Source organism: Colletotrichum navitas (genome assembly GCF_030913465.1).
Source record: "Colletotrichum navitas strain CBS 125086 chromosome Unknown LY79scaffold_114, whole genome shotgun sequence".
Taxonomy (NCBI): Eukaryota; Fungi; Ascomycota; class Sordariomycetes; order Glomerellales; family Glomerellaceae; genus Colletotrichum; species Colletotrichum navitas.
The window spans coordinates 14,927-27,503 of NW_026850660.1; the positions used below are offsets into that span (position 1 = coordinate 14,927).

General features: G+C 50.9%; 4 protein-coding genes across 4 annotated transcripts; 3 read left to right on the forward strand and 1 right to left on the reverse strand.

Moving 5' to 3' along the window:
• Positions 1–61: 61 nt before the first annotated feature.
• LY79DRAFT_678354 (rhamnogalacturonase B) lies at positions 62–2,091 on the forward strand. Its single transcript, XM_060564499.1, has 2 exons — positions 62–1,783; positions 1,836–2,091. Exons 1-2 carry the CDS (start codon positions 188–190, stop codon positions 1,863–1,865), a joined length of 1,626 nt encoding a protein of 541 aa, XP_060408221.1. The 5' UTR covers positions 62–187; the 3' UTR covers positions 1,866–2,091.
• Positions 2,092–3,590: 1,499 nt separating this feature from the next.
• Positions 3,591–6,509, forward strand: LY79DRAFT_570546 (uncharacterized protein). The gene is made up of 4 exons (XM_060559162.1): positions 3,591–4,471; positions 4,527–5,159; positions 5,211–5,497; positions 5,551–6,509. Exons 1-4 carry the CDS (start codon positions 3,897–3,899, stop codon positions 6,345–6,347), a joined length of 2,292 nt encoding a protein of 763 aa, XP_060408222.1. The 5' UTR covers positions 3,591–3,896; the 3' UTR covers positions 6,348–6,509.
• Positions 6,510–7,146: 637 nt separating this feature from the next.
• Positions 7,147–9,866, forward strand: LY79DRAFT_570554 (general substrate transporter). Its single transcript, XM_060559163.1, has 10 exons — positions 7,147–7,268; positions 7,327–7,456; positions 7,650–7,973; positions 8,028–8,111; positions 8,160–8,285; positions 8,332–8,761; positions 8,828–8,965; positions 9,017–9,175; positions 9,237–9,333; positions 9,385–9,866. Exons 2-10 carry the CDS (start codon positions 7,368–7,370, stop codon positions 9,489–9,491), a joined length of 1,554 nt encoding a protein of 517 aa, XP_060408223.1. The 5' UTR covers positions 7,147–7,268; positions 7,327–7,367; the 3' UTR covers positions 9,492–9,866.
• Positions 9,867–10,198: 332 nt separating this feature from the next.
• LY79DRAFT_642906 lies at positions 10,199–12,410 on the reverse strand. The gene is made up of 4 exons (XM_060562385.1): positions 12,326–12,410; positions 11,171–12,274; positions 11,013–11,113; positions 10,199–10,956 (listed from the first exon to the last, which is right to left on the reverse strand). Exons 1-4 carry the CDS (start codon positions 12,394–12,396, stop codon positions 10,439–10,441), a joined length of 1,794 nt encoding a protein of 597 aa, XP_060408224.1. The 5' UTR covers positions 12,397–12,410; the 3' UTR covers positions 10,199–10,438.
• Positions 12,411–12,577: the final 167 nt, after the last annotated feature.

Genomic DNA, 12,577 nt, shown 5'->3' on the forward strand with positions numbered 1-12,577 from the left:
CGAGCACCAAATCTGGCGTGCTGGTGCTGACTTTATAATGTTGTTCATCACCCACATCTTCAAGATTCTTAAGGAGGCTCTCTTGGGCTCTTTTAGTGTCTCTCGTGCTGCTTGGCCTTATTCTAACCTCGCCATCCTCTCATTCCCTGCAGTCGTCAGACGGGAAGGCAGCTCATTGTAGCCTACAATGGCGTCTAGTACTCTTTTTCACGTCTTCCTCTTCTCTATCCTCTCGTTTGCTTCCTCAGTCCTGGCAGCCTTCGGCGTCACCACTTCGGGCAGCAACTTTGTCATCGATGCCGGCTCATCCAACCCCCTCGTCTTCCAGGTTTCCAAGTCGAGCTGCGATATCAACTCCATCAGATACCGCGGCCATGAGCTGCAGTATGCGAGCAAGGGCAGCCACATCAGCTCTGGCCTCGGCTCCGCTACCGTCGAGGCGACCACCGTCACTGTGAGTACTGGCACCAGGGTCATTAAGGTGACCTGCACCACCTCGACCCTGACCCACTACCTTATCGTCAAGGAGGGTGACTCCAGCATCTACATGGCCACCTATATCACTGCTGAACCATCCATCGGCGAGCTTCGTTGGATCTCGCGTCTCAACAAAGACATCCTCCCCAATGAATATCCCTTTGGCACCGCCTCCACCACCGCCGGCTCAACGGCGGTTGTAGAGGGCTCCGATGTCTTCGTCGTCAACGGCCAGACCCGGTCCAAATTTTATTCAAGCGAACGATTCATTGACGACAAGGTCCGTTGCGTCTACGGCACTAGCCCCGAAGAGATTCATGTATGCGTGTCCGTCGAGCCCAATACCGGCTTCGAGCTGTCCTCTGGCGGCCCCTTTTTCCGTGACATCAACACCAACAACGCAGGTGACTCCACCAACCTTTACAACTATATGAACAGCGGGCACGTCCAAACCGAGCCTTACCGTGTGGGTCTGCACGGCCCTTACGTCCAGTCCTTCTCCCGCTCCGGCATCCCCAATAATTTCAACTACGCTTTCTATAGCGAGCTGGGCCTCAAGGGCTTTGTGGCCAGCTCTGGCCGTGGCACTGTTTCTGGCACCGCCTCCGGCATCGCCGGCAACTTCCAACGTGTTGTCCACTGGTACAATACCAACGCTCAGTATTGGACCTATGCCTCTTCCACTGGCGCCTTCACCTCACCCCTGATGAAGCCTGGTACCTACACTATGGTTCTCTACCAGACCGAGTTCAAAGTCGCCACAAGCTCCGTGACTGTCACCGCCGGCAAGAGCACCACCGCCAACATTGCAAGCGGCTTGACCTCCCGTACCAGCCTCTGGAAGATCGGTGAGTACGACGGCCAGCCGACCGGCTTCCGCAACGCCGACAAGCAGCTCCGTATGCACCCCTCTGATAGCCGCATGAGCAGCTGGGGTCCCCTTACCTATACTGTCGGCTCCTCCTCTGCTACCGACTTTCCCATGGCCGTATTCACCGCCGTAAACAACCCCGTAACCATCAAGTTCACCCTCGCCTCTGTTCCCGGCGCCGCCACCCTCCGTATTGCCACCACCCTTGCATTCGGCGGCGGTCGTCCCCAGGCCAAAGTGAACAACTGGACCGGGCCTGCACCTGCTGCGCCAACCAAGATTGACTCTCGTGGAGTCACTCGTGGTGCTTATCGCGGTTTCGGCGAGGTCTACGATGTCAGTATTCCAGCCGGTATACTCGTTGGTGGAGCCAATATTATCACTTTGTCCGTCATCTCTGGTAGCAGTGGCACAGATTATCTGAGTCCTAGTGTTGTAAGATCTATCACGCACCATTCGAAGACAACATATTCTGACTATCGGCCAGATCTTTGACGCTGTTGAGCTCTTCTATTAAAGGTTTGATGCATTAATCAAGTCCGCTCTCTTTTTGAAACAGACTCTATTGCATGAACAGACGCAGGAAAGGGAAGTAGGATTGGCTGCTTTAATTGCGCATTCGCGGTATATATTCGAACTCGGTCTTCTGCATGTACATTTTGTCGTACATATATCTATGTGTAATAACATATTGAATACCCGTGGGAGAAGGCCAGCCAAATCAGCAGCCATGAAACATACATTGGTCGTTACATCAGACATGATCGCTGATCGACCGCCAATGACGGCCGTATATGTCCATTCTCTGCTGCTAAACTAATTATAAAACCATAACTACTATGCCACTCTTATATCCCACCCCAAACCCTTGACTAAGTATTATATTTTAGTCAAATGCAATGACATAAACTTGCCCCTGGAAATATGAGGTAATCGAAATCAGAGACGCATTCGTCGAAAGACCGACATCATCTCTTGCTCGTCTTGGACTCTTGCTGAGCTTGGCATAATAGCCTATCAAGGTCCAAGTTCATAGGGTCGCTGCAACTTATGCGAGGAGTATCATTTCGTTGACTGAATGGAGTCCAAGGGGATGGCCCTCTTATATATCGAACAATGTTATACGAACTGCTCTGGGAAACCCTATTGGTTTCCGTCATTAGTACAGTCGCTTGGATACGGAGGTAAAGGGTATCCAGCTTACAGACTAGAAAAAGGCTGGATACTTTGGCTAGAGTCTGTATTGGAGTGCGGCATAGTGTTTGCGCTGAAACTTGCAGACGTAGATAAGACAAGTATTGGGCTAGCTCGTGCAGAAGCTTCGCTTGAGGTCTTAAAAGATGTCGCCGAATCTCTCGAGGATCGTAACGGTTATAATTCAGCGGATAGGTGGTATGTCATTATCTTCATCTTGACTACCGACGCTTCGTTTCTTTATATCCGCCTTCTCTGGCTAATCGAGACACCGATGGCCTAAGAAGTCTCCCTAAGGACTTGCCGGTGAGCCTCAACGAGAGATACACTGGCATCTTGAAAACATCAACTCCGCTCCCTTGAGAGAACGATTTGATCCGCACCCTCCATTCATCATTTGTTGCCATTATCCAATAACGAGATGTCCTCGACTGGCCGATGGCTGGCCTGCGACAGGGCAACTACATGTTCTTGCTTTGATCTCAGCTGAAGCTGGAACGCTTCAGGTCCAGTCGAGCGACTTCTTGCATAGAGGGGGCGATGGCGTGCATCAGTGGAACTGCAGCACTAGGGGTATTATTCTCGTAGGGCTGATTTCCGATTTTGGGAATCCCATATCGATGACGCGAGCGTCAGGGTATACTGGGTGCCTCAGCGGCTCCTGAGACCGAGCACGCTGATCCCTATTTACTCTGTTATATAAGACCCCGACTGGTGGGACTAGATGCTAGGCTTATCTGAGTCTGTCTAACAGGCTTAATTGGCGGAAACAATGTTTCTGCTTGCCGCACCTGTCGGAGACTCATAGAGGCACCCGCCATAAGCAAATCAGCTCTTCAATGCAACTGGAGGGATCATGCCAGCCTGCTGCATTCTGCACGCCAGAAATAGGGGAGGCATCCTCCCACCACGCCCCCATTGTCCAATGACAGAAACTAGTTTCTTGCGTCAGCAACGGTCGCCGTCATGACCCAATCACAGCCCTCCGCCGCCGTCCACCCTTGTTATGCTCAGATAGTCCGCACTCTAACCCGCATAGCTTGGGGGGCTGAGCCCATGAGGCAGCAATATGAGCGAGGGGGTTGTCATTTCCTGTTTTCCTGTTTCGAGTCTTGTCCCAAATTCTCAGGTTGTTCTACTTTTTCTCAACACTCGTTTATCGTTTGATTTCATCTTTATAATAATTTCGACAAGTAACGGAAGACGTCTGGGAAGTGAGCTTCGAAGCAAGGGAGGGCAAGAAAGTCTAAAGATTCAAGGGCAACCACAGCTACAGGAATAAGTGTCATTTGGGCTTTCATTTGAATCAATTCGGCAAGTCTGTGCAGAATATTCAACACGTTCCACAGTTACGATGGACGACGAACGCTCATTTACGGTCGAGATTCCGATTCGACCTCGGAAGCTGCCTCGCCGTGATTCAGCCCTTGCCACGCAAGCCAAGATGGAAGGGGTCATTCATTCACCATTTGAGCATCACTTCCGCTTGTCGCAGCCGCAATATCAACAGTCAAAATGTCCCGAAGGTCTCAAGATCATATCCGGCGCATTTGGAAAGACATTTCGCGACCGGTCGCCGACTGCTTCGACGATAAGCTCGACACATGTCCCGGACTCGGCAACAACGTGCTCCATGCCCATGTCTCCCACCTCGTCAACATTCACGAGAGCGACCACCCCTGACATCGACGGGCCAGAGCGCTTGCATACTCCCTTTATCGCAACAAGGTCCAAGACGAACGGCCATCGGTATCGGGAGTCGTGCGATTCGGGTTCAACATTCGTGGACTCCATTAACGAAGAGAGATTTCCGGCGTATCCGGAATCCATCGGCACGGGGCACAAGGACGACCCGCTCCAACACATGGGTTTCGATGAGGCGGAAGATGACGGGCAGAATGACATGCATCACACTGCGGGGACACCAAGGTAAGCGGTTGAAGTGCGTGCGCCATTTCTAGAGCCACACTGACGAGGGTTCAAGGCCGCAGGCACGGGACGATACCCCCGAGTCGCCATGTGAGGCACCCTTTCCTATCCCTCCTCAGCCACTGAGCGATCGAATGAGCTTCGACTCTGGCTCCGACCGTCTTTCGCGTGCGTGGGAGCCAGCTACGCCAACCCCGGTGGACTTTCCTGATGAGGAGGCCGATGCCGTCTTGGACTATGTCCTCCAGGTGACGTACGGTGTTGAGCTTGAGGAGGTTAACATGCCGCCGTCATTCCTTCGGCAATTTGCCTCGAGGTTCATGCAAGACATCGGCAGATTTGCGTTCGCAGGGTTTCCTGTCGCAACACAATTAACACACACAACATCAACCTCGTCCAATGGTTCGATGCCCCTAGCAAGGAGATCGGGATCTGGCCGGGGATCTCAGAATGGTAAACGAAAGAAGGGCGAGGCAGGCCGCCTGGATGGAGGTGATGACGGCGACGACCTGACTGACGATGACGGCGACTCGAGTGTCCCTTTCAAAAGAGTAAGAGCAACACCTAGGGAGGTAGATGAGAACCTGCGCCTTAGCTGCCCCTTTCGAAAGAGAAATCCGCATCGGTTTAATGTCAGGGAGTACCACTCGTGTGCGATGACCTACTTCCCAAAGTTCGCGGAATTGCGGTCAGTCACTCCCCGTAGAGTCTTATTGAAACGTGAACTAAGACATTGTAGGCAACACATTGTCAAGCAGCACAAGCGCAATGACTCGTCGTCCTTCATGTGTGATCGCTGCAACCGAGACTTTCCTAGCAAGAGGGAACTGAGAGATCATCAGCGTCTACCCAGAGAGCAGATGTGTGATGTCTCTGACCATGATCCAGAGTCAGGTATTGACGGCCCTACAATGACGAAGCTTCTGAGCAGAAAGCGAGCAAGTGGCATGACCCCAGAAGTGCAGTGGAGAGAAATCTGGAACCTCTTGTTTCCGGACGACGATGACTACAGGGTTCAGCCCTTCGGTGAGCAACATACAAACAATTCGTTGTCGTGTGTCTTTCCTGACTATTTTCAGACTTCTGCCCTGTTATTGAGCACTTTGAGTTACAAGCCCAGTTCATGAACAGTCTTAAGGATGTTGAAGATCGCCTCCGGGACAAGGGTATGACTCAACAGGCGCTGGAGACTATCGGCAACATTTATCGCAACCAGTTTATCCAAGTCATCGAGCAGTGCATCGCGGACTCTCAAATGATGCCCTACTCCAACCGAAGTAACCGAAAGAACGAGCCGTCCCCTTCGCGTTTTGTGGCTCCCCGGCACTTGGCCCGCAATGCTCCCCGCCCAGACTCAGGTGTAGACATTGATGACGGCTCTGAGGACAGTCAGTCCGTCGCCATTTTCCCCGGGGGCATGTTTGACGGACAGGGCATGCTGGCTCACTCTGATAGTGTGAGGACCGTAAGACGGGTTTCGTCTACTTCTTCGGAGTTCAGGAACTCAGTGTTGCCACGGACGCTGCAGCCTTTGATGGAGCAGCTGCCAGCCGCTGGGCCGGGCATCGGAGGTTCTCCTTCTCTACAACAGAAGCTGTCGCCCGCGCAGCAACAGCAACAGCAAATACCACAGCAGCCGCTACTGTCTGATCAAAATGTTGACCTCATCCCCATGATGAGTGGAATGACGCCTGAAATGGCAGCACAGCTCTGGGCCTACCGTGATGTCCATGTCGAAACAAGATCATCGCCAGGTCAGATGAACATGTATCCTCCGGCAATGGATACTAATGGGCAGAATCAATTCCTGGACTGGAATTCGGGACTGCAGGATAATAATGAGATGTACAACTTTTCAGGATATATGCCTCGCTAAGTCTTTCTGAAGGAACAATTAATACGAGCTATAGGAGTAGTACACGAGCAAGGGCTTTTTACAATGACTGATGCATATCACGATCTTGGTAGCGGAAAATACATTAATAATAATCCTATTGCCAGGCTATTAGCATTGTAAATGGGCCACGTGCAAGACCCCAAACAAAAGCCAGTGAGTATAATAATCATCCGCCGTATTTGTCAGAGGGACATGATGAAAGTTGAACAATAGCAGCTACCTCGATGTCTAGAGTCTAGATTTTTGCGACAAACGTTCATTAATAATAGTGTACGTTAAAAAAGGGGGAGACTTGAGGCCTCATAAAGGGCGAGATCGGATTGATGAGATTGACACCTCAGTGAGATACGAGCGACAGTTCAATCAATGACTCGCTGTAAGTCATGGCTGCCAACTGCCATGCAGCCATCTGTGAGTAAGCAAGGATAAAAAGTGTGCGGATCGGAAATTGGGCTGCAAGTAAAAATGCGTGTAGGCAGTCAACAAGACCCCTTATCCCGCGAAGTATCCAGACCCAAAGGGTAAAGCACATGTCAGTCGATGACAATAGGGGATGAACACGGGGCCGTTTACTGGGCGAGCGTTTACGAGGCTTGCAGTGTAAACTAACAAGGAGACACTGCCGGTATTATAGTCATCGTCACGGAAGACTTTTGCGCCCGACTTGGTAAGAACAAGTCCGAGGTGTCAAATCGCCTGACACCTTGAATGCGAGTGGATCATTACATAATCATCCTGCATCCAACCTGTCTCGGTCAGGCGACCCCGCGGGTGGTGACGGGGATTTCTTACTTTCACTCCCTCATTATACCTCACAGCCTTCCAGCTGGTTCCATCAACTTGGAGATTCGCGTTCTCTTCACTAGATCCCAAGATAATACAAGTGTTTCTCTGATTTTCGTAAGTCATGCCGATAGCCCACCGTACGAGGCCCCTCGCCTGATAATTACTCCCCCAGCAGGTTCAGCGCTCGTTAACCTCAAAGGCACTTCTGCAGCCATGGCTTGGCTCGGTATGACAGCGCCCCCCGGTGAATTACGCCTTTACTTCCTCTGTATCTATTTCGGCGTAGGTGCGTCCGTATGGGGGTGAGTTAACGAATTCGCGGCATTCAGCAGTCATTTTGCCGGAGACGCGAGGTATCATGCCGAGCGAGTTGCGGTCTCGGAGGTTTGCCGACTACACCAGCGATTCTCTTGATATCGTGGCGTCATGTCATGCTTGACTGTTTTGCCTGGCTTCTATATTGGGCCAAATACGGGAAACTAACGTTACTTCTAGGTACAATATAGGTGTGATGTCTACCGTTATTTCCAATTACGGCTTCGACAATGCTACAGGCCACATGCCTTTGTTTAAGAAGGGATATATCATCAGCTCCTATTACATCGGGACCTCCATCAGCTACCTCCTTCTCTCTCATCCTCTCAGCGACTGGCTTGGGCGCCGGCATGCTGCACTGGTTGGAACTATAGTTGTGTGTATCGGCGCGCTGTTTCAAGCTATTAGCAACGGTCCCACCGGCTTGGGCACAATGATCGCCGGCAGAATCGTTAGCGGACTCGGCGTCGCGATTGTCTCAACTTCTGTGCCGTTATACCAGGCGTGGGTTCAACTCAATGAACTGATACGCATCGACAACTAACTTCTTGCCTGCAGGGAGGTTTCTCCAGCGAAGAAGCGCGGCCACTTTGTGACGGTAAACCACGTTGGTTTTATCGCAGGCATTGCCACGGGTCTTTGGTAGCGTATACCACACATCAGAAAATGTCGGTATTCTAACTATATCAGGGTTGGGTATTTCATGAGGTTTTGGAGGTCAAGGGCTGGGGATTTCTGGGGATGGCGACTATCCATTTTGCTCGAAATAGTCCCGGCCCTCATTTTTGGGCTTGGCTTGCCATGGATCCCTGAAACGTGAGTTCTACGGATTACAAGAATGAACATCTCTAACCATATGAAGACCGAGGTGGCTTGTCGAGCACGGAAAAAAGGACAAAGCGCGCCTAACCCTCTATTGGCTTCGCGAAGGTAATTTCGATGGCGAACAGATCAATCGTGAATTTAGTGCGATCATTGAAGACGTCGATGAGTATCACCATTCCGGATTCAACTGGCTTTCGCTCCTCAAAGAAAAGGCCTTGTTTGCTCGTCTATGGCGTGCTACTTTGCTGCAGTTCATGGCACAGCTCTGCGGTGCATCCGGCATAAAGTACTACCTCCCATATTTATTGCGAAGTCTCGGCCTGAGCATGAAGATTTCTGTGATGGTTACCGCCATTGAAATGACAGTCAAGATATTTTTTACCGTTCTCGAAATGTTCATAATTGATCGCTTCGGACGCAGAAACTGTCTAGCTACTGGCTGTGCTATTATGGCTGTTTCATTATTAGTCAGTCGAAGCCAAAATCTTTCCAGTTTTCCATTGATCATTATAGGCTGACTATTCCGTCTTTAGATCAACGCTGCCTTGCCTCTCGTATATGGCTATGGGGAAAACACAGCTGCTAGTGTCGTCTGCATTATTTTCATTTTCGTATATGCCATGGGCTTTTCCATAGGTTTCGGGCCTGTTACGTGGGTATACAACACAGAGGTAACGGGGCCACTGAGCTTCAAACTGAGTCTTGACTGACATGCAAATTAGATCTTCCCAACATCGGTGCGAGCCCGAGGACTTAACTTTGCCTCAGTGGGCGGCTCTGTTGGTGCCACTATCGTCACCATAGCTTGGAGTTACGGGCTTTCCTTCTTGGGAAACTACATATACTTTCTGTTCGCGGCGATTAATCTCGCCTGTATTCCGGTAAGTATACCATTGAGGACCCCTGACTTCGGCTTGTTACTCACGCTTTCGTCTATGTCAGGTTGTCTACACTTTTTTCCCCGAAACTAAAGGCCGCGGCCTTGAAGAAATGGACGCAATTTTTGGTGCCGTTGACAAGCCAAGAAGTGATTCTGACGGTAAGTCTATAATCTCTCTCGTGCAAATTCTCAAAGCTAATCTAGAGTTAGATGCTTCTGTACCTCTGTTACGGGATGATGCTTCCTACAGGGACTCTGAGGATTCCGCCCCTGGCACTTCAAGAGATGAGGATCACGGTCTCAACCTCACAGGATGATATTGTTTGTCTCACCCGAAGTGTCTGCTGGAACATTTCCAAGAAGAATAGAACTTAATGCTTTCTGCGCCGGATGTATTCCAGTTGGGGTATCAGATGCCGGGGTGCACTTAACGAACAGTATAAGCCTCACCTTCGAGTAGTATTTCATAGATGTTGTTCATTAACATCCTGCCATATCCTGCTATTTAGTCATGATATATGGGATGGTGACACCATCTGAAGCTTGTATTTCCCTTCAAGTACCCAACGATTCTTTTTCATATATTATGGGAGACATTACCTCTATACGGCGGGAACTGTCTATAAGAATACCTTCCGTATGGCAAAATGATCTACCCTGTATTTACGGGCAGCAAACAAAGGGAACCATGGGTTGGCTGCAATTTGTGTGACACACCTATCTCATTTGTGAACCCTTTCACCCTTTCGCCACACTGAAGGAATCTGTGATTGAAAGGGCTCTTGATACGTCATTGGCTCCGTCTTAGAAGTCAAGTCCACGTTCAGGAGTTGGTTCCACCTTACCTCTCCTGTCTTGGAGCTCGATGATGGTTCGTATAACCCATGGATTAATTAAGTTTCCTGTAACTGCGTTGGCTACCCTTGAAATATTCGATGTCGTGAAGCTGGATTAGCATCGTGTGGCTAGTATTAGTGGCGGCCGATACAGATGTGGCGTATCACCCGCACGGACCGCCCTGAATTGGATTCTTAATAGGACAACTACTTTACTCACAAATGATTAGACACTATGGTTCATCACATTCGATGTTTTTCTGACTTGACCTAGTTGTGACAGTCTCTGGAATCGCCCAGGTAACTAGGGCTAGAACTCGGTGCCGTCTTGATAACATCGAATAATAGCCGCCAAGATACGGACACAGCATCAGAGTGATGGTAAAACTGCAACTGTCTTCCCCTGTACTACGTGGTATACTCCAATATCAAGACTTTGTAAGAATAAATAGTTCTCCCTCAACATCGTTGTCGCTGGCAACGAATAACCTTGAGAAGGAGCGGTCCCATGTGATGCCAGACGGCCTAAAGCAAGTCGAGCTCGTACAGGTGTCGACGTTGGTGCTCCAAAGGATGTCTGTGTAGCCAGTCTTGGAGTCCGCCGCCGCAACCGGATCATAGTTTCCGTTCGAGAGCTTCGTAAAGGGGACAGCCGAGACTTTGAAGCCTGTCGCGGGCGACCTGTTCCAGGACCCGTGAAGTGTCACGTACAAGTTCTGGAAAGAACCGTCGAAGGCGGCGCCGATAGGGGCGCTGTGCGCCTGGAACGAGAGTCTCGGGGCAATAGAGCGCTGAATGCAGGTATCGTCGTTAAAAGTGTCATTGGGGGCGACAACAAACTGGTGACCGACCGCGAAGCTCTTGTCGGTGATGACGGAAGGTTCCCAGACAGAAAAGCAAGTCGGGTATCCGTACCACTGTTCGTTTGGCTCAGAAGGGTTTCCGACTAACATATCAAATCAGTTGATACCGGTCAATGAAAAGAAGCATAAGACTACTTACGGAAGTTGAGCTCCTCTGCTGGGTTATCAGTGTGGATATCGTAGCTCTGGCCGTTGACTGTGCGGGCGAAATCGTCACCGCTATTTTCTACACCCCAGACCCTACACCACTCATTGTCAGCATCGAAATCATGATATTCGATTTGATTTCTGACGTACGCATTGTTTCCGTCAGTCGCAAGAGCAACTTCGTTACGTAGGCCGTATCCCAGAAGCCACCCCTGAGAAGCGTAGGCGTACCCTCCCGCTGGGACGCTTCGCATGTCAAATACCTTGACCACAGCACGTGCTACTGCCTTATTGAGCGAATCATAGTCAAAGTTCCCATCAGACCCCTGTTGGATGACGAGAAGGTGCGGCGTCGCAGGTGGGACGAGCAGCGCGCGCGTTGAGTGCCCTTCTTGGTGCATGCTCTTGACGACCACAGTCTGCTCGCTCACAGCCTGCGCCTTTGCATCGTAGGCGTACGACCATGCGGTAGTCATGGAGCTTACATACAGCGTTTTCCCATCTGGTGTGAAGCCAATGCCATGATTGAGCGACGGGTTGCTGATGAGAGTTTTCGTAGCGGAGATGCAGCCGTCGGACCCAAACGTGTGAACCGTGACGCCTTTCCCTGATTGCACAACCAGCAGGTTCCCTTCCGAATCGACTGCTACTCCTCGAGGGGATGTAAGTGACCCGGCAAGCTTCACTGCTCTCCAGCCACTGGCCGTCTCATATCCGGATCTGAAAGGGTTTACGCCCGAGCACGAACTCGGAACGGGAAGCGGGGGGGTGCTGGATGCAACAGGGGACGAAATTGTACTGGGACTTGAAGCCGAGAAAGTGGCAGTGCTGTTGACGACTGGTGAGGACACTATACCGGTGGTGGTGGTGCGGAGCGTCAATGTCGAGAAGACCGTTGATAGCGTCGTTTGGGTTGCCGTGCTGACAGGAGGCTCACTGCCGCTATCGCTCCCAGCCCACGATTCGAACTCGGCTGCTTGTGCAGACTTGAAGCTGTGCATCCAGTTTCCCACACGCTCGTGCCTGCTCAAGGACGTTTGGTTGTTGGCGGGCTCATGAACGGGCACACCGGAGTGGGCGAATGCCAAGTTGTTCTCTCCGCTAGGATCTAGTGATTTCGGGCTGTTGCCGTTTGGAGCCCAGTATGTGCAGCCTTTGCAAAGAGCTGTCACCGAGTAGTGGGTAGTGTTGACGATGGTGCCGGGGAGAACGGTATACACGGCGTCGGCATATGGCGGAGGAGTGGAATAGCCGCTGCTCATGTTCAATTGTCATAGTCACAAAGTCATGAACCAATATACTCACAATGCCATCCGAGAAGAAACAACCACATCACCGCCATTCACCCAAACAATGGTTAGGGGGTTGTTGGTCATGGAGCCTCCCCAAGCCAAACCGGCCCATGCAACCTGAACGGGGGCGGTAATTTGGAAGATGGTATCGTAGGATTTGCCTGAAATGGCTTCCTTAGGAATGGCGATACCAAAGGTGACGCCACCATCATTGGTGTACGAGGCGAAGCAGCGCCCAAAGCTATCGCAATACTCCGACTGCTCT